At 36.0% G+C, this 22,390-nt stretch overlaps 1 protein-coding gene across 2 annotated transcripts; it reads left to right on the top strand.

The window, feature by feature from the left end:
* The first annotated feature begins 4,884 nt into the window (after positions 1-4,884).
* On the top strand, positions 4,885-21,824 carry LOC144341573 (atrial natriuretic peptide-converting enzyme-like). Of its 2 annotated transcripts, XM_085493564.1 has the most exons (18): positions 4,885-5,041; positions 10,799-11,177; positions 11,287-11,447; positions 12,764-12,840; positions 13,301-13,452; positions 13,889-13,951; positions 14,277-14,393; positions 14,740-15,069; positions 15,936-16,043; positions 16,205-16,339; positions 16,444-16,689; positions 16,812-16,926; positions 17,030-17,143; positions 17,431-17,483; positions 17,684-17,864; positions 19,497-19,777; positions 20,289-20,428; positions 20,958-21,824. In XM_085493564.1, the coding sequence occupies exons 1-18, from the start codon at positions 4,931-4,933 to the stop codon at positions 21,120-21,122; spliced, it is 2,928 nt and encodes a 975-aa protein (XP_085349690.1). In that variant the 5' UTR covers positions 4,885-4,930; the 3' UTR covers positions 21,123-21,824. The 2 variants fall into 2 exon arrangements, with proteins under 2 accessions (XP_085349690.1, XP_085349691.1); XM_085493565.1 differs by lacking the exon at positions 10,799-11,177 and having other exon boundaries at positions 4,926-5,041.
* Positions 21,825-22,390: the final 566 nt, after the last annotated feature.

Here is a 22,390-nt window from a genome sequence, read left to right as displayed (position 1 = left end):
GAGAACCGCTGTGATGGCGCACGATTCATCCACACTGGCTATTCCAACAGCCGGCTGAGGGCGCCTTCGTCTCCGGCTCTTGACCATTGTGAAGCCATTATCATCACGCACAGGTGCCACATTCATGGTTACCTCGGCAACATGCGGCTTCACTATTTCGAAACCACCATCGTTATTAAAAGGTGTTACATTCCTATTTACACCAGGAACACTCGACTTCACTTTTGTTGCATAAGTGGTCGTATTGCCCTCTTTCACCAGAGAGTGTTTTTCCACAGAAACTGTATAAGCATGACTAGAATGATTAAAGCCCTTGTCCTGCTTCCCGTCTTCCAATACCATCTCGTGCAAATCCTCACAATCCTCAGACTGTACACTTCCAGGCCCGGCCCGTATATCCTGATTTTCAAAATAACTTTTCATAAAATTCATTTCGTTGCGTAGGTTTTTAACTTCTTGTATCAATTCTTCATTTACCTTTGATTGAGATCGTAGAAATGATTCCTTCAGCTGAAATACTTCTGATCTAACCGATTTCATTTCCCTAGTCATTACGGAGACATTCACATGAGTAAGATCAATTGGTGGTCCTTGGCAAAAAAACATGGCAGATTTTCGTCATCCGATTCGTAAATCAATTTTATCATATCCTGTATATTATTGGATCGATTGTTTTGGCCCTGTCGACGTTTAATGTATCGCGATGTAGAATCATTACAACACAAATCAAACAACAGTTTCTTAGAACCTTCAACATCCTCATCATCAAAGTGGTCTGTGCACAGCTTGACTATGAGATCGGTTGGCAAAATATCGATCTTATTGACCAAGAAACACAACAATTCATTAATTACTGCGACATCTGCGGACAGACATTTAGGACCGCCTCCTGTCGTGAGAAAACCATCACTGTTAGGATTACTGGATCCAAAGCGTTTTTTTATTACAGTCTGGGCAAAGTTGAATATCACCCTGGGAGAAAACTACCCGTTGAGATACCTCGCCACAGTCTTCACATCGAAGAGAACTCATCGCAATCCACAGTCAGTTACCTGACACAACAACGTACACCGTGACAGCGCACTTTAAATTGCCTAATTCACAAGCATTGAATAGTCTTTCAAACACCAACTCTTTCTAAGATGTTCATGGGACAATCATAAAACCATATACTCACTTCTACATCCGATAAATCGCGAATTTTGAAGAAATATTCGTTTTTTCTCTGCAGCGACATGAAGAAGGTAGGATAGGCATCCTCTGTTAATCGCAGTGATTTGTAGTGCTGTTCTACCACCATAAGACGTTTCTTCACTTTTATTTCGTGGTACATAGGAAAGGCCTTCTCTGACCAGTGTTTTCTTCCAGCGCTGCCCGAGAGGTTAGACCATTATATCCGCCCCTCATGCTCAAGGCACTCGACGACCACCTGCCACAAAAGACAACACGGTAACCATTGTAGATTATAATTTTAAAGCTTTGGATGTCATTGAGGCTGTAAATGGAGCATGTGGAACTGAATCTGTGTTAGCATGTGTTAATATTAATGGTGTTTGGCAAATAACTCTGGTTTCTACCGAGTCTGTTGAACTCCTACTCGAACAAGGCATTGCTATTAATGGTGTGGAGTGTGAAGTACATGGTGTGAGACGTAACTTCCTGACAGTAGCTTTTTTCAACGTTCCTGCTTATATTCAGGACGAAGTAATTACATGCCGTTTGGAACAATTTGCATGCACAATTAGAAGCCCAGTGTTGCACAAATACTACCGAGAGGCCCCCTCCATTGCAAATGGTACTCGCTTTGTTCGTGTTGAATTCCCAGCAAGTGTTAAGTCACTGCCTTATGCAATCAAGTTTGAAGACAATAGGCCATACACTCGTTTATTACATAACAATCAGCATAAAGTGTGTAACAATTGTTTAAGTGAAAGCCACGTTATCCACGACTGTCCAACCTATATGTGTAAAATCTGTAAACAATTCGGTCATACAGAGAGAATCTGTGAAAATCGCAAGTGTTTTAAATGTGGACAAAATGGTCATATTGCACGTCATTGTTATATCTCTGTTAGAGACTTCACGGAAAAGAAAGCAGTCGTTAAGCAAGTCGAATCTACTGAGGAAAATAATGGAACACCAATGGAGACAAGTTTAAAGAAAACGAATGACAACGGCGATGAGAATGCTAGAAAACCTGATAACGAATATTACAGTGACGGTTTGGACGAAACGGAAAATCTCGGTTTTGAAAATGCAGAAGAGGCTGATGATTGCAGCCGTCCGGACTCGGCATCTCACAACCTCTACCTTTCAGACAATGAAGCAACTGTCAAAGACGACCAAAGAAAGAGAGTAATAAAAAAACAGGCTAACAAAGTTGTCTACAACCGTCAAACGGCAGCACGATTCATCTACAGAAAATGTCATCGAAGGAAAAAATAGCACCAAAACCGAACATTGAACAATCACATACCAAATTTAAACCGACCGATGCCATCACAGACCAGGTCGTATCAGGAAAGGTAATTAACGACACCTGAACAATGATTTTGTTACAATTACCACTTATTAGTTATGTCATTATGGTCACACTGGTATCTATCAATATTAACGGTCTAAGATATCAGACAAAACTATCAGATACAATACAGTATTGTAAACTTCATAAATTGTCGCACTACAAGAACGTTCTGGACTGACTCCGAAACTCCAAAAATAACACAATCCTGGGAAGGCGAACTGATTACAAGTAATTTGGAAAACCAGTGTGACCGTGGCATGCGTGGTGTTGTCATGTATAGAAAACATCCGGTATAACTGTAACAGATTATAGCGAGAGTCTCACGTTTCCAGGAAGGCTTATCCAAGTCACACTGGATATCGATGATAATTATATTAATTTGATCATAGGGTCTATGATTTGATTAATGTGTATGCCCCCAACAATATGACAGAAAGACGACGCTTTTTTGAACACTTTTGCCAATATTTGTGTAACGATTTTATTTGGAGGAGATGTGAGAAAAGCAAACACTTGTTTCCGTAGTGTAGTGGTTATCACGTTCGCCTAGCACGCGAAAAGTCCCTGGTAATCTGACACTGTAAAATTGCAAGATTGTGTGATCAAGATTGTGAGAAAAACAATCAATTCACTTTCGATATATTAAATTTCCATGCATACAGCGATAACGGTCCAAACATATACACAGGGGAAAACAAATTGCAAGTAGTACTTGCAAGTGCTACTTGAAAATTCGATAACGTGAATCAAAATGCAGTTCATTTTTAATTAACGCCACATAAATGTGCAGTTCAAAAGAATCCCGTAGCTTCTCTTTCATGCATTGAGTATGTTTACATACACCTATTGTAAAGTGGGTTTGACCTCTCTATTGAGTCTAGGACACACTCACCCAGAGGAGAGTGGCTTTGACCTCCCCATTGAGTCTGTGGCACACACATCCTTGTTACGGATATTGTTTCCTCTTTGTTGAGTCTGTGGCATATTCAAAGTTGGTATAGTGGTGTGCGTCCTCCCCATTGAGTATGTGGCACACCTTCGAGGGTACACTAGCCTTGTCCTCTTCGTTGGTACTCGCCCATGGTACAGTGGATTTGACTGCTCAATTGAGACTGTCGCACGCTCACTTAGAGTATAGTGGCTTTGTCCTCCTTATTAAGTCCATGGCACACACCCATATTACAGCGTATTTGGCTTTCGTATTTAGTCTATGGCACACACACACACATTCAAGATTAGTGGTTCAAACTTCCCTATTGAGTCTGTGACAAACTAACCCAATGCCCAGTGGCATTGCTTCTCCGTAAATTGCATCTATGTATTGAATATGTGGCACACTCACTCAGGGTAGAGTGAATTTGGCTCTGTGGCACACTTAGCCATGGTACAGTACATTTGGCCTTCCTATTGAGGCTGTGACATACTCACACACAGGCTTTGACCTCCCTTTTGACGATGTGACATACTTACCCAGGGTACAGTGGCATTGACCTGCCCATTATGTCTGTGGCACAAACCCATTGGACAGTACCCATTCACCGAGGTAGTCTGTGGCACACTCAATCAGGGTTCAGTGGTTTGATCTTCCAATTGAGTCTGTGGCACACTCAATCAGGGTTCATTGGTTTTCATCTCGCCTTTGTGTCTGTGGCAGACACACAATGTATGTGCATTCGTCGTCCCCATTAAATATCAGGCACCAATAGTACAGTGGCGTTGGCCTCTCCATTGAGTATGTTGAACACTGTTAAACAATACAATGAGTTTTATGTATACTTGTGTGTCAAAAGACAAATTAAATTAAAATCCCACTTTGCCAAATCAGAATGTGTTAATAAACATTGAAAGCCATTCACACTTGTTGACGTCGTCTCGGTATCACGTGTCCTCGTTTATTAATTGTTTGGAGTTTCCCGGTTCATACTAGTCAATTTATAAAAAAAAATGTTGTATTCAGGAATGAGAGCTTTCATAACCAATAGTTTGTGAGTCTATTTGCCACAGTTTTTCAAAGTTTAATATATTTCCTCGTCTGTTTTCCCTGACAGATGTACGTACGCTAAATTTGATATGCCTGAGTGTGATTACCTATATCCTGCTCCATGAAAATCAACGTTTTACGGATGCATACTCTACTTTCTTATTGGTTAACTACCATGTTGAATACGGAATAGAACATTTACCGTGTCGAGTCACTGCTTTGTTACTTTGACTCACATAGCCTTCCAGCTATGAACGGTGAAAGAGGCTGTATTCTAATTTACCGTTCTACCACTCCCACCACATATGATACCCACGTAACGTCTTGGTGATGACGTACTTGTAGCAGCACGTGGTGCTATTTCACTATGGACTTCAAATGGTCATGTGATCTGGCGGGACAACGAATGTCGCCATTTTTTCGAAATGGATGATACTACTGGCTTAGTAGACATCACCACTCCCCAGTGTGAATATGCGGTCATTGAGGAGCATCACAATGTTGCTTTTTCAGATATCCCTGAAACCGAGACGCAGGTGAGTACTATGATATCAAAACGTGTATAATACTGAGATATTTTGTATAAACAACAGACCAAGTTACCAAACAAATCGAAGAGTCAGACAAAAGTGGTGCAGTAAGGTGAAGGACTAAATTATTTAACTATTTGTTTGTATATTTAAAACTCGCAGATTCGGTCAGTCCGTGAGGTGAATACGTTCATGTGCAGTTGAGTTCATGTTCATGTTCAACTATACAAACAGAGAGCCGTGATTTGTTTCGAGTCATGGTCTCCCTTTGCTACTATGGTTACAATTCGCTTGAAAAAAATATTTACACGTAATATAAAAAAGTTATAAGCAAATTATATTGTTTAATATCTTGTTTGTGTTGATGAGTTAAAATATACGCGCGGACACGACACGGGACGCATTGAGTCTGCAGCACACCCACCACGGGTACAGTGGATTTGGCTTTTCCGTCGAGTCTGTCACATACTCGCCCGGGGTACATTTATTAGTAATGAATTAGAATGAGGGAATACAAACAACATTACATCAAAGCAAAACAAAATTCAGTTTCTTGTATCTCTTATATATAGTACGTGGTCAGATTTGACTATTTTCACGTATATGTGCATTTACAATAGACAGTTAAAAGGTTTACGAATAACCAAAAGACAGCTAACATGCTCTTGTTTCAGAAATACAGTCCCATTTTTGTCAAATCTAAATTTTGTAATAATACATGGAAAGCCTTCCAAACTTATTGACGTCGCCTTGATACTTCTCTGTTGGTGTTTCCCGGTTCACACTACCCAACATGTTGCTCGTTACTTTGCAGTGGTATGTATACTCCTATTACTATGATGACAATTTACATATCAAAGCAAACATTTTTTACCCGATATCAAGCGTGACGCCGTGGCACGCATTGTGTGACAGAATACAAGTGTTTGGTTTAAAACTCTAATATCCTTGTTCCTGGTTCATAGGTTGTATTATATGTTTGATGGAATAGTAATTTTTGGCGGATTTAAGTGTTTATAAACTCAATTCTACTAAATTGCAACAACACCTGCACATGAGGTAGACGGCCATGGCATTTTATTACAAGCAAGCGTCTCTCGGTGAGCTCTTGCATTTTTAGCGTTCATTGTTATCATCGCTTAGGACTCAATTCTCGCGCGTACAGGTGACACCTTTCCGCTCCATGCTCTAATTGACTCAATAGGTGATTTTCCGTACAACTGCGAGATCTCGCGAGATGCATGAAAGACGCGCGTCGAACGTCTGCCGCAAAAATCGAACGATTTGATTTTGAACTCGAATTTCTTTATTTCGTAGCGCACATCGACCGGCCGATCTTCGACAGAGGAATATTGCTTTCGAATATCCTCACTTAATCGAAATTGCCCATCATCAAATGTGTACAGCACATTATTGACATGGAAATGTTTCCCAAAATACTTTTGCGTTTGTCGAATCTCACGCGATGTTTGACGCCACTACGACGCTATGACCTTTGTTTGTCCTGTTTTTACGTTCGATTTCACGCATAACGCGTGATTCTCGCAGTGAACGGAAAATGGTCTATTTTTCAGAGTATTCAGCTCAGTGGCTCTACGAAATCAATCATATGACTACAGCTCTATGACCAGCGCATTTTTGTCTATTTCATCGCTTTAATCACGTGACACTTCTTATTAGAAAGCAAAATAGCATTAATAAGAAGACACTGGTATAACGGATCCGGACCAGTGTGATTTTCTAACCACTCGTTTGTATGTACGTTTGCCACAGTTTTTCACAAATTTAATAGATTTTTTGACTACTTCCCCTTAAAGATGTATTGTATAAATACCAAGTCTTATATGGCAGAGTAAGGTTATATGTCTTTCGGTTCATTTACAGATCTTTTAATTTGAGTGACAGGTCGCTGCTTTGTTGTATTAAATTACATCGTACACCAGCTGTCAGTGAGGTTTTTTTTCTATTATTATTATTATTTGCACACACAACTAATTTATAAATAACTGATGCACAAACAAACAAACAAACAAACAAACACACGCACAAATACACACATACTCGTATATTACGCATACCTGTACTTGCTTTCAATTATATCTGTGGATTGTAAAGTTTTTCCATTTCTTTAGGGACTGTTTTTCTTTCTCAAAAGTTGAATTTATTTTTTTAAATAATTGATATCTGATGGTAATATTTCGTTTTGGAAATATGTTTTTAACAATGAAAAATAATATGATTCAACACATTTGAAAACCGTACATCTCTTAATATTATTTGCTGTGCTGGTAGTCTATTCGGACTCGAACGTGTTCCCCAAATATTTGAAAAGGCCATCCAAATAACTTCACAATAACAAACTTCACACTTCGAGAATACGTGTACTAGTGGTTCGCTAGCTTTTTGTCAAAATGTACAGACACCAAGCGAGAGGAAATTCATGCAAAATAACATTGAGCTAAGGTCCATGCGAATTTACGTAGTATGCTGTATATGGTCACTGAGATTGGCAACATTAATAGAAATTTTCATTCTGATATTTTACATTGAAAAACAAACTGGCTAGTTGGAAGAATATCGCTCGGAGGTAACATTGCGGATTATTGGGAGGTGGAGGATGACAACATTACCAAAAAGTCGTTCAAAAATATAGAAAAATATAGTTAATTTAGGTAGGTTAATTGCTGTGTCTTTTTTTTCCATCTTGGTGCAATAAACGGTAATATACATTACCAGTTTAAGATTGATAAAGCTTAAACCAGTGTCACTGAAGTCTCCCTAATCTTTAATTTTATCTTTGAAATTAAAAATATCAGAAATATACACAATTCCAAGCTTGTATAAATTGCGGTTAAAAATGCTGGGAATATTTGTGTTATTCTATATCATTTCATATTCCTGTGGTATATATTTACAATGGTTTTGATTCATAGCAGACCAAGTATTTACAATTCCATGGTAAAAGTGAGATATACGAACACCGTCTACTTTAATGTTTCACCACGCCCATAACATAAGACCACCATGTAACGTTTTGGTGATGATGTATTGGTAGTTTCTTTTTTCAGATATTCCTGAAACCGAGACACGGATGAGTGCTACAATACAAATGCGCATGCCATTGCGAACTCAACGTATTGTACATGCTAGCGTGAGATTGGTGTCATGTGATGCTACTGCCACAATGACGTACTGTACAAGCTACTGCTAGTTTATTGCCTCTTGTTTTTTTCTTTTCTTTTCAATATTCGACGGTTTGCATGTAATCTTGTACCAACAAGCTCTCGTTTCAGGATTAAAATCCCATTTTTTGACGAAACAAATCTCACGCCCTCGTTAAGTGTTTGTTTTGGTGTTTCCCGGTTCACACAGGTCAGCATTTTGCTCGTTACTTTGCATTAGTATGAATACGCCTGTTACTATTGTGTAACTGCAGGCAAGCGTAACGATATGGCACGATATTTGTTTAATGGTTTGGATTTCGTACTTCTTGCGACAAGCTTTAACATAGACTCCGTTCCAGTCTTTTACCCCTTTCTCCGTTTCTGTCTTTTGCCGCTTCGCTATTGTGACACTGCCCAACTAAAAGGCCCGCCTGGTGAGCCGATCGTGTTGTGTAAATTGAACCCTTGAGAGCAGAATAACAAACAAAGACAACTTGCTGTACAAAGGGAGTGGTGATCGTGCCGATGTTGCAAGTTGTCGTCCGATATCTGTTTTATCGTGATTATCGAAAATACTTGGAACGTTCATAATTACCCATTATTATTTTTTCACACCAACCATCACTTAAGCGCTCAGCCGGGGTTTAAGGGAAACATTCTTTGTCAGGCTGCGTCGACCACAATACTGATCAAATTTTGTTCAATATCGATATCTACCTCAATGGTATCTTCAAAGATGTTGGTCACGTTAACCACAATCTGTTATCAACAGAGGGGGCGACGTGTTAACTGGCTTAAGTAGTAATGATAAATTGAGATTTTTCCCATTTTGGAACCTTTATCAATGATATATATTTCAACGGATTTCTCTCAGCTATATGTGCATGCTGATACTCAGACACTTATTGCGCAAGGTAATCGTAGCTACAAATAATGACGTTATACCGATTTCCGTGTTAATGCTGATTCTATGAAGACAAATGCCAGTAAATCTAAATGCATGTTGATATTTATATCCCATAAGATGGGTAGTATAACAAAGTGATATTTTATCCGTTATTGGTGACGGTACTTTGGTTGCTAGGGTACATTCAGATTCCATTCTAGGTGTAACAGTTGATGATGAAACTTTATTATGGAATGATCATAATGCCTGTCTTACACGCATATATTATAAACTTTTGGGGCATTGTTCTTTGCCTCGGCTAGACCGTCTACATAAGATTAGTGTTGTTTTGTTTTGCTTCGGGGAAAACAACAAAATCATATGTTTCCACAATAAACGTATAACCCAGTTTTACTTTTTCCAAATTTAAAGGTATTAATGTAGATGGACATGAATGTCCCAAAGCCAGATGCCGAAAAGAAAACTTTTAGTCACGTTCTACCAAATTATGGATCTAATTTTTTATTTGGGTTAAAGAGAACATAGTTTTAAATATAGCTGAACTTCTGCATTTTTATAATTCATTTGTAATGTATACTTTTCAATTTATTGTTTCCCTGAATTTATAGTTATAATGAGACACGTCGAATAAACTGAGTAATTAGAACACTCAGTGTTTTACTGCTATTCTTACAATAGATGATTTGAATGAATACAAACATGTATCAAATAATCTCATACCTGTTCGTAAACAAACAAATAACCAGACAGACAGATAAATAAATAAATAAATAAATAAATAAATAAATAAATAAATAAATAAATAAATAAATAAATAAATAAATAAATAAATAAATAAATAAATAAATAAATAAATAAATAAATAAATAAATAAATAAATAAATAAATAATGTTTTTTTCGGACTTGGCTTACATGTATCAATCAGATTGAATGGCTTATTATTACTCAACAATTTTTGTTTGACATTTTGATCTGTTTTCAGATTCATCGTACCTGTGCCTACGTTATTTATAAAGGTCTTTCAACCAATATTATATTATTGCATACCATTGAAGGCCGAACTCAATATTTCTTATGGACATTTTCTATACGCCATAAAAGACCTAGATATTCACGCGAGAAAAAGCACGTTAAACACTGCAATAAAGACTGTCCGTTTTCAACATTGTGAAATTCTTTCGTTTTTATGCAGAAAAATACAGTATTTAATATTTATTAAAGTTATTGTTCATATAAAAATTGTTGAACATACTACATAGTTTGTTATTTAATTCTGTTTTTTTTTCAGTCATAATTAAAGACAAATAAAAGACAAAAATATAGAGAATATAGCAAATTATCTTTTTACTGTAATATTCTTGTGTAATCGGTAATTATGAAAGTTATTTACGGGTGCATAGGGAATACATTTTGTTATGAATTATTCTTAATATAAATTTCTGAATTATTTTGTCAAAATCAGATTTGTTCACGACTTTTTTCTCCCAAAAACAAAAATATTTCACAATTTCGAAAACGGAAATTCTTTTTCGTAGTGTTATGTTATATTCAGCGTATTTAGAAATCTTGGTTTAACACCTAAAGTATAAGATATTTAGAACGTGTGGAAAATACTTATAATACGTTTTCTAAAAAAACAAAAGCCGCAAATCTTTCCTTGCTACAGAACATTATTTTATTAACATTTCTAGACGAATTCAACGCAAGTTGCTGACATCAACCCACCGACGGCTCCACGCCAACAGATACCACCTGTTATCAATGCGCCAACTGATATTCCGAGGGTAGTCCTGGGTGCAAAACGCCCTCAAGTGGCTACAACACGACGTGTATTTGTTAGGAAAGTGGTGCAGACAAATAAAGGGCCATTGGTGGTCGTTCGGGCTGTTATAGTTCCTCAGGCCGTACGACAAACAACATCTCAACAGCAACGTGGTAGCCAAGGGGGGTCTACTACAGTGCCTATCCCCCGACAACTACCTAAGAAGAGTACAAATAGCAGAACATGCATTGCTGTGACAGTTATAATTACTGCTATAATAACGGCAATTGTCTTGAGTCTTAGTTTCAGTGAGTATTATTGCGAAACAGCATTATTACAGTGCGGGAAGTTCATTGAATGGATGTAAGATTTTGTTCTTCTTTTTACTTTCTAATATCCTTCTTTGTACTAATATAGGCAATGTTGGTAATAATGATGATAATAATAATAATAATGGATACAGTGGATACGTTGTTACTTTGACTTCATCGCTGATCTTTTCTGACGAATTTGAGGAAATTCTTGAAGATACCAATTCACAAGAATACAAGTACTATACGTCGCAAATGGAGACAGAAGTACGTAAATAATTATTCATATTATATTAATGTAACTTTGATTAAAGCGGAGGGGTGAGCATGCGCGGGAATTGAGTCCTAAGCAGCGATAGTCTGGAAATATTGATTTAATAAGGGTGTACATTTATTTCAACGTCACGTTGAAGGCGTACAGAAAACGAATAACTCTTTGCAATTGTTCTGGAAATTAGTATATTCATATTGACTATTCGGCATACTTTATTTATTGGTCATTTACAGTCACAGTCTCATACAAACCTCCACGGAGAAATCTCCGCAACCTTTTCCAAACTATTGTGAAGAGGATCGACGAAACATTATGAGGTAGTCAGAGTACTGCCACAACCGATTGTGTAACAATGTGTGTTCTAGCCGTCCTGAATACCGGTGAGGGAAAAGGAAAATAACTAACCTACGGAGTGAAATTAAAGAAAAAGTTGTAAACGTTCGCGTCAAGTAAAACCTGCCACGATTCAATACTCAGAGATCGATTTATTAATAACAATATGGAAAAATATCTGTAAGTTTCGATTGCATCAGGAACTGGTTGAACGTAAACACTAATTCTAGGCGGTTACTTGCACACAGAACCGAATATTTAGAAATTCGTATGTAATTATGATATCAAATATTGTAAAGAGGTTAATTATTCACTTGGTTTTAATTTTGCTTATTTCGCTGACTGGAAAATGTGCTAAATTAAAACCCAGTGAATATGCAAGATTTAGCATAGAACACATTATCTAAATGATAATACCGTGAATTTAAAACCCACTGAATATGCCTGAAATGGTAAATCAACGAAATTTAAACTCAGTGAAAATTAATCATTTTACAGTACCCACTTCGATATGTGATAAAAAAAATCCAAAGTTGTTGAATAATTAATTATTATGTTAATGCACAAGTAATGCTGTAGTAAGTAACATATTACTATCGACTATAGAGCCAAACAAACAGCAAGTCATTACTCGCTACCATTTATTACGCAAACCGCGTACACCGAAACGATACTTCTCGGCTACTTCAAATGAAAGATGAAAAATTCCCAGTGACCGGATTACCTCCATCTGCAAAAGTGTCATTCGCGATCATAGTGTGTAGCTCTTCCGACGTTACCGAGCCTCCCGCATTCCTGAAGTTACCATCAATGTTGATAGGGGCATGGTTTCACATTTTTATTTAGTTGGCGCGTCAATCTTTTTTAGTTTGGTACGTCGGTGTTTTCGTTTCACAATTTGGTTGGTAGTTAGCCAATTCATCATGCACCGCGCGTTAGTAGATTCATTGTTATGACGTGGTGAACATATTTTCAGATTGATCATATACTACTTTTAACAACTTCAACATACAAGAATTATGATTTATCAAGATTCCGTGACATTAATGTTGGGTAAGTTTGAATAAACAAAAGCTTTCATGCAATTGTGTTATTATGTTTCCATAACGATTACTTATTATTCCTGCATATAGGATGATTCATTTGCGTTAACCAACTGCTTATATTCTTTATGCTACGCTGTGATTGTTACAGCTTCCGCTGGTGCATATTATTCGAATATCCACCTATTTCCTAATGTTTAAATAATCATTTTTATCGACACAATAATCACAATTTGACGACGTCGATCTATTTTTAATTTCGGGTAAAAATATTGCCTTGTGTTCAAAATCGAATAGTTATGTCGTATTTCCACGAAGAGTTTGGTTATTTAAGATCCATGCGTTGTCAAATGTTTTTAGAAAATTATTGGCACATGTTGCAATATTATAAACACAAATATAATTCCAATAATCTTATTTTAATATATATATATATATATATATATATATATATATATTATGTTAAACAGGTTGTATTCATCGGATTTGATATTTCATATCTTTATGAAGAGCGCCGTGAAAACAAGCACTATCGACAACGCACTTACAAGCGGAATATCTTCATATGATTCAAACGCAATTCTTTCGTTGCTGAGCATAAGTTACGTGACGGTTGTTTCAAGTAAGTGGATATAATAAAATATTTTTACACGAGAGATAGTAATATGGCTTTAAATGATTTCCCATAGTCGACAATTTTGACGTTTGGTTGAACTTCAAAAAAGTTCATGAACAAATGGTCACTTACTGGTAAACCAACAATTCATTGGGATATACGGACAATAGCAATGGGGTTTCACATCCCAAATCAACGTAACGCCGTGGTGGCGTGCGCTGAAACACGTGAGTGGGCGACTTTCAGAACCTCATCGTTTTAAAGACATTCTTCAAAAAAACTTCCCTGGCCTGGGACTGCACTTTTCCATAATTGTGTTTGGTTTATTGAAATATAATTGTAGTTGATACATGAATTGAAGAAGACAAATGTGTGTAGTCGTTATAGAATATAGAATATCAGCAGATCATGTTAAACATATTATAATGTTTGTTATTTACAGATAAAGGTCTGAAATATCCTTCAACACCTCGTATGCCCACTGCTCCAACTTACACATCAGCAGGTTTGTTGCTTTAAAACACCCAATGATGAAACTGTATATTTATTATCAATGTACAATCTTGACGAAATCAAACCAAATATTTCACACTTCTGAAAATAAAACAGTTGAAACATCAGAACTACATCAGCTAGCATGTTATTGTAGCTAATTTTGCTAATTCAAGATGTCGCTAATTAAGAATAAAGTATATTTCCACGATGAGATTGTTAGCACTTTAGCTAAATTAGGATTCAGTTCATGCATAGAGTCAAATTCGCTAAAATGGCATGTTGCTATTTAAACATGTTTCACAGTATTTGTAACGAGATATTCATTTTGCTTATAGATTGTACTTCTTTTGAGTTTACCTGTGAATCCTCTCGATGCATTTCTTCTACACAACAATGTAACGGTTATAGTGAATGTATGGATATGTCAGATGAGGATTGGAGACGGTGTTATGGTAATTGCAAAGATAATATTATTTTTTATGTACGAAATTAAGATGTTTGGCCGCTGTGAGCACAAATCATTGCGCAATGCAACACGTAATGTCGTAATCTTTTTCCAGCGTGTGTGTGATAATATACAAACACTAGTACGGATCTCCAAGCCAAAACCTCGTCCAATGATACAATGTTAGGATGTAGGATACACGAAATCAGATCCTGTGTTTTTTAAACTTTGACTTGACTGTTCAACCTCTAATCATAAATTCAACATGCTCGGTGGTATTGTTCAAATGTGAGTGACTTTTGATTAAAAGTATTCATAACATCAACAAATATGCTATTTGCTATATGTTTCAGATTGCCAGCCGGTAACCATCAACGCTTGTACAAATGTTCTGCCGTACACGTCAGCATATTTTCCTAACAAAGTTGTAACAACTCAGGAAATGGCCACTAACATGCTCTCCAAAATAGAAGACTACCTACACTGCCACGAATATGCGACATTGTTTGCGTGTTTAACGTACGCACCATCGTGTCCGAGTGATGCTGGATTTATCCAAAGACCTTGTCGTTTGTTTTGCTATTCAGTGTTGTACAGTTGTCTCAATGTATTGAGAGAATTGGCTATTCAGTTTAGTTGTTCTGATTTAGACAATAATGCAGGATGTTGGCAACCACAATCAGGTGAGTATACTCTATACATCTCTTTCGCCTGTTTAACTATAGGGGGCAGCAGGTATTATATAACATCTCTGTACATACATGCATTGGTTTATTTGCTTTTTCAATGTTTATTTATCTGATTAACAACTCTGGTTGTCAATTAAGCCTAATTGGGATAAACAGCATGTGTTTGATTATGCAAATTAAAAACAACAGCTTAAATGTACGGAAAACGGAAAGGGTGGAAACTCTCGGGGCAGTGGCATGAGGTGGTCAGTAGAATGGCTAGCCAATTTAACGTATGCATAAACAAACAGGAAGTCAATCTCCTGCACAAGTCATGTGACGTAAGACAGGATCAGCTAAATAAACAAAGCAAATAAACTAATGCATGTTCAGAGATGGTATAGAATGCCTGCTTCCCCCTGCGTATAACGTTGTCACTCACTCACTCACTCACTAGCGTGACCAAGGACGTTTTTTTAAATAAAATATCCCAATTTGGTTGCATAATTTGGAAATTCAAGTTCACCAGTTGACCATAAAAAGGACTGACTTAAGGGAATATGAAACTGATAGAACATTTGTTTTTATAGCCCAATTTGTACTTTTATTGTAGGATGCATCATATATGGAAAATTCCTTCAAGATTCAAGAGAACTGCCTGGACACCATTTGTATTTTATTTGTGTGTCAGTCGAAAGCGTTTTATAGAGCAATTTTGTCCACAAATTTTATCTCCTGAAACAGTAAGACTGTTTTATGTGAAGCCAAAGCTAATATTAAAAATCAAATACATCATATCTGTTGCCTATAAAACTTAAATAATAAACGTTGATTGTAACATTATTTATTTACTTGTATCAAAACGAATTATTTTAATTAAGGTACTTGTGACGTCATGGAGTTCAGATGCAATGATGGCCGCTGCATTCATGTCAGTGGTAAATGTGATGGAGCAAACGATTGCTGGGACGAATCTGACGAAGACAACTGTGAGTAGAAGAATCGACTCAAATTCATACTAATACATACGTTGGATATTGTTTGTTGATGTTTGTTTACATTTCAAATTGCAATTTATCTGTTAGGAAACTTTGTGTGGTATTATTTGCTCAATATCTACAACAGAATACTTCACTCACAATTACTGCAGGTAATTATCATGACGGTGATTGTAACGAATTCCAATACCGCTGTAACGACAATAGTAAATGCATTCCATTGGGATGGCGATGTGACGACACAAACGACTGCCCTGATGCATCTGATGAGGCTGACTGTTATCAAAGTAAGGTTATATCAGGAATTATGATTTTCGAAATTAAGTTTCCTTATTTGAATAATATTCGAGATGTAGTTCACACATAAGAGTTTTTTTTTCTTTTGTTTCAGCTTCGACGCGTTGTTCATATTCAGAGTTCACCTGTGCCAATAGAACATGTATACCGATCTCTAAGAGATGTGACTCAAATAATGACTGCGGGGATAATTCAGATGAAACAGTTGCATTGTGTGGATCTGTGTGTCCAGACGATGGAGAACAAATGAGTTGCTCAAATGTTCATAAATGTGTCATGAAAACGCAAGAATGCGATGATAACAAAGATTGTCCTGATAATTCGGATGAATCCAAGTGTGGTAATAAAATATTAATTGTTTATATAATAACATGAATGTAACTTGCAGGGTTATTTTTTAGATTTTCCTTAGATAGGTTTTGCTAATCGTAATAATTATTATTTGTTGACGATTCGTTACAGTTAAAATGTTTGGGTCAATGTTATATGCCAAGTACAATGCCTCATGGATACCCATATGTGCTAATGGATGGTATAATGCTTATAGTCGTGTGGTATGTCAACAGTTGGGATTTGGGTAAGTAATAATTGGTTAATATCCATTGTGTATTACATACCATATATTATGAAGTGCTTAACTTCAGATAAAGAATTAAAGTGTGCAATGTTATTATCCCTAGAAATGTTTCAAAAACATATTACTATACAAACGATGGATTCGATAAGTCTGCAACGTTACGTCCATCCGTAACAGTGAATGATTTGAAGAATATACGAAATGCACTTGAAGTAAGGTATGTATAGAATATATACTTGTAAATTACATACAATAGCTGATTCTAAACCCATAACCACAACGTTCTCACCCCACGACAAATATATACACTATATATCAGTTGAAAGAACATAGCAGTGAACTGTTGAAGGTGTTTAGTATTGAGCTTTGTATTGTAAACTCGAATTGCACGTAACAGACCATGTATTTTAACATGCGTTGTATACTTGTATGCATTTATGATGACTCTGTGATTGTGTATATAGTATAGTATTTGTTTATCTGTTTCATGTTATCAATTCATAGCACAGAAACATGTTCGAACGATCAGCTTGTAAGCTTGGAATGCACAGGAATAGGTATTTATTTATTTATTTATTTATTTATTTATTTATTTATTTATTTATTTATTTATTTATTTATTTATTTATTTATTTATTTATTTATTTATTTATTTATTTATTTATTTATGTTTGTTTACCTGTCTGTCTGGTTGTTTTTTATTTGCTTACGGACATTTAAGAGAATATTTGATACATGTTTGTATTCATTTATGCAGGGTGCGGATTACTAGCAGATCAACCATCCAGTAGAATCGTTGGTGGTTCATCAGCATCTGATGGTAATTGGCCATGGATTGTATCATTACAAAATTTAACCGACAGTTCTCATTTTTGTGGTGGGACACTAATAAATACGCAATGGATTGTAACTGCAGCACATTGTCTCTACCAATCCGAGTAAGTACGTAATCCTGTTTTAGATGGAGTACAAAAACGGAGTCTTGTTGGTTTGATTTGCATACGTACATACGTTCGTCAGCAGCTGCATCTCATACATACCTGGACCGATCACGTTCTAACTTAAAACATACATATGAAATGGACGAGATTCACGCATTCTGCTCTTTTTTACTTGGAACATTAAAATTAACATATGTTGATGCATGTGATTTTGTTTTACAGATTGTAATAAAAATGGACGACTGCCCGCTATTAAGTTTTAAAGAATATAGAGGGGCCATATCCCTGACATTTCCGGAGCACGCAATCACACTCAAGCATTATACATACGTTATGAACATGCATTCGTTCTGATTCAAGATGGCTGACTTGTGGCCGTTGTTTGTAAAAGAAAATACGCCAAGATTACAGCTGTGTGGAACTACATATCATGCATTCGTGGATGGTATTATCTGAATTACATTAAAAATGTTACCTATCCCTATTACCTATACCCTAATAATAAAAATAGGTATACTATTCAATAGATTTGTTCATGCTAAAAAGTTTGTTTCAAACGCTGACTCGATTTAAATGCTAAACTTAGGAAACACAAATCGGCGAGTTGAATTCAAGCAGACAGAAAATGACATTGAATGCCATGATAATTCGATGGTAACTGAATCTGATACAGGAACTTCCAATAGTTCAACTAACACCGACACAATTTACAATTCAAACCATTAGTGATCACCTTCTCAGTTCAGAAAATGGTATTCACACTTCTTTGCTATTTAGACTAGCTGTAATCATCCACTTACATCTCTACTACATCAACTGTGTTCAAGTAATCAGTATTCAGACATTCTGAGATTATTTACTCACTTCAATCAATTGCAATTTATGTCGATGATTCTCCCACTAGATTGTTATATTGAATGATAATAAACACAAATAAACGGTAATACAGATACAATACGTGTAACTGTAACTTAAGTACGGCAATACAGATACAATACGTGTAACTGTAACTTCAGTACGGCAATACAGATGCAATACGTGTAACTGTAACTTAAGTACGGCAATACAGATACAATACGTGTAACTGTAACTTCAGTACGGCAATACAGATACAATCCATGTAACTGTAACTTTAGTACGGCAATATAGATACAATACGTGTAACTGTAACTTCAGTACGGCAATACAGATACAATACGTGTAAATGTAACTTCAGTACGGCAATACAGATACAATACGTGTAAATGTAACTTCAGTACGGCAATACGGATACAATACGTGTAACTGTAACTTAAGTACGGCAATACAGATACAATACGTGTAAATGTATCTTCAGTACGGTAATACAGATACAATACGTGTAACTGTAACTTAAGTACGGTAATACAGATACAATACGTGTAACTGTAACTTCAGTACGGTAAGACAGATACAATACGTGTAACAGTAACTTCAGTACGGTAATACAGATACAATACGTGTAACTGTAACTCAAGTACGGTAATACAGATACAATACGTGTAACTGTAACTTAAGTACGGCAATACAGATACAATACGTGACGTAAACCATTCTTTATTTGCTTCATTATTTTACGACATCTAATGTATATGTCTATTAAATCCGCAGGATTGTGGACATTGTCGATATCAGTAGCATCAAAGCAGTGATGGGAATTAAATATACAAATTCATATGTGTCATCCAAACAGACCCGGACTATAAGTACATTTTACATTCACCCAGAGTACAATTACCGGACATATGTTAATGACATTGCCCTATTAAAGTTGACGTCTCCCGTGACTTACACAGATCGTGTAAGACCAGCATGTATAGCTTTAGAAGATATTGTTTTACCTGCTGGTAGACTAGGTTATATTGCAGGATGGGGCATAACGGAGGAAGATGGTAAGTGTATGTTATCGTTCACATTACTTCGCACACAACTTTGTTTACCTGGAGGCTAGTGGAAGAAGATTATAAGTGTATGTACTTGACATTAAATCGCATAAAGCCACATGATTGTATATTCGTCTGAACATTGGGCATAATATAAGAAGATGGTGGGGGTATGCCACCGCCCATATAACATTACATGAAGTATGTTGTACATATATGATGAGTTTACCTGGGGCCTGGTAAATATATATTGTAAATGAGGTGTCATCTACAATCTACATTTACCAGGCCCCAGGCAGTCAGGTACAGGGTGTATTCATGTATGAGGTAGCCTGTAGCCAGAAGATGTGGTAAGTGTGTGACACCACTCGCATTAAATCGCATAAAGGTTAGTTATTTATTGTAGGGTTAACCTGGACCAGTGAAGCAGTATGTCCACGCCCACATTACATCACATACAAATACAACGTACATTGATAAGTTAACCTTGGTTTTAAAATATTACAATATTTATTTCCAGCTGAAGAAGTATCCACAATTCTCCAAGAAGCTCATGTTCCACTTGTTGCACTAGAAGAATGTGCTGGGCTGTTGAATATCGAGCTCCATCCTGGTATGCAATGTGCGGGATACTTGACTGGGGGTATAGATACATGTCAGGTACGGAAATGTGTGTTGTTAAAAGAAATATTTATTAACTGAACAAATCGTGAAATAGTGTCCAGTATTCAGACATTGTGTTGGTGAAAATATATTATTTATTGATTAAACTATAAATAATGAGAAATCATTCACTAGTTATCACAAAGGGATGATTAACTTATTGGCGAATGGTGCATGTTTATTAAAATCGAATGTGTGAAGTTGATCAAAATACTGCCACATAAAATATGACACTGTCTAAGCCAAATATTTTTTCCAGACCATTCTTAATGGACTATATATGTATATCATCTGCACATTGTCACCCCTATAAATTGAAAATATGAAGTTGTCAAGATGTCTGACCATTGGATCCACAACTATCTACTAATTTATGAAAAAGAAATACTGAAAATGTGTGATTTTTGTTGTAATTTGGAATATGTGTTTATGGTGAGTGTGGTATCAGGCATTAGATATAACTGATCATGATGCCTTGTTGGTTGTTATGTTAGGTTAGGTTATGACATACATGTTTTATTTTCAGGGTGACAGTGGCGGACCACTGATGATCGAAAATACGGATGATGGACGATGGTATTTATACGGCGTAACTAGCTTTGGTTACGGCTGTGCCAGAGCAAACATGCCTGGTATATACACTAAAGTCAACAAGTATACTGATTTTCTTGAAGAAATCATAGGTTTTTAATGCATTTATATTTTTGTTCAGTATATACCAATCATATATTGCCTTGATACAATGCAGTATGTTTTAACACATATGTTGTAGAAATTAATAAATAATATCTACGCCATTACCTTAATATTTGTACGTATGTACAAAACAGTTTTTATATACAGATTTTTGCAATCAATATTATAAAAATGCATAACGTAATGCATTACTCATAGGATAACATCTATGATATTTACCGAATATATATAAAATAAAGACATTTGAATGCTATGAATCCATTTCAAAAGTAGAAAAGTTGCATATGCCAATCGATTTTCTTATATATAACAAACAAACAAACACTAATACATAATGTAACCCATCGTTAAACAAGGAAAAAAACAATTGTTACATATAATTACTCATATGACACAAAAGTTTGGTTTGTATAGGCAGACTTCGATTAACAATGATTTACGCAACACTTAATCGCCAGGCAGTTAACAATATATATATTAAGAATGTGTTTCTTATTTTAATATAATCAGAATTTCAGTGGGTTTGCAGAACAATTTCTTCAGATTCTTAATATTAATTGTAATTTATCAATCAAATATTCACTGAGCTGTTACTGATGTTATTACTTAGATCGAATACAACATCATGATAGGACATTGACTTCTTATGTATTTGAACGATGATATATTGCACTAATTAATAAAGTTTGTAGTGAAATGGTGTCTCCGTGATTATTCACAAATCTGTTATAGCAGAATACATTGTATTGTAGTCCAATGTCCAAAGTGAAAACAAAAGAAGTATAAACACAATTATGTGTAACAACGAATATATTCTCCAAAGGATTGGCAAGGAATGTTAATCCAATATGAAGAATGATACAATATATCAGTAGCGATGTATTGTAACTATTTCTAGCGTTGCTGCTCAGTTTACATTTGTAAGCATGCAACATTTTATTTGGGAATGTTCGAAACAATATTTACTGCGGCAAGATGAAAGTTGAAATACTACTTTGGGTTGAACACCATAAAGTGATGTAGACTCCGTTGCGCGTGTCATTGGCAGCATTGAGGTGGTGGCCATAGTAACCTGTCAGGATTAATAATGAAAGAGACTTTGGTCAACTTGTCTACAGTATGCAGTTATAGTGCATAACACATATGATACTAATACTAAGATTCCGCCAGCCAAACTAAGGATACAGACGGTGATGAAGACTCGGTTTATACTTTGTTATTTTATTTTTTGTTATTATTATTTTACTTTCAAAACTTGGAAAC

The sequence above is a fragment of the Saccoglossus kowalevskii genome, chromosome 19, assembly GCF_978046115.1.
Source record: "Saccoglossus kowalevskii chromosome 19, keSacKowa6.1, whole genome shotgun sequence".
Lineage (NCBI taxonomy): Eukaryota > Metazoa > Hemichordata > Enteropneusta > Harrimaniidae > Saccoglossus > Saccoglossus kowalevskii.
The sequence above is the reverse complement of the archived record's forward strand: the minus strand, read 5'-3'. Positions and strand labels throughout refer to the sequence as shown.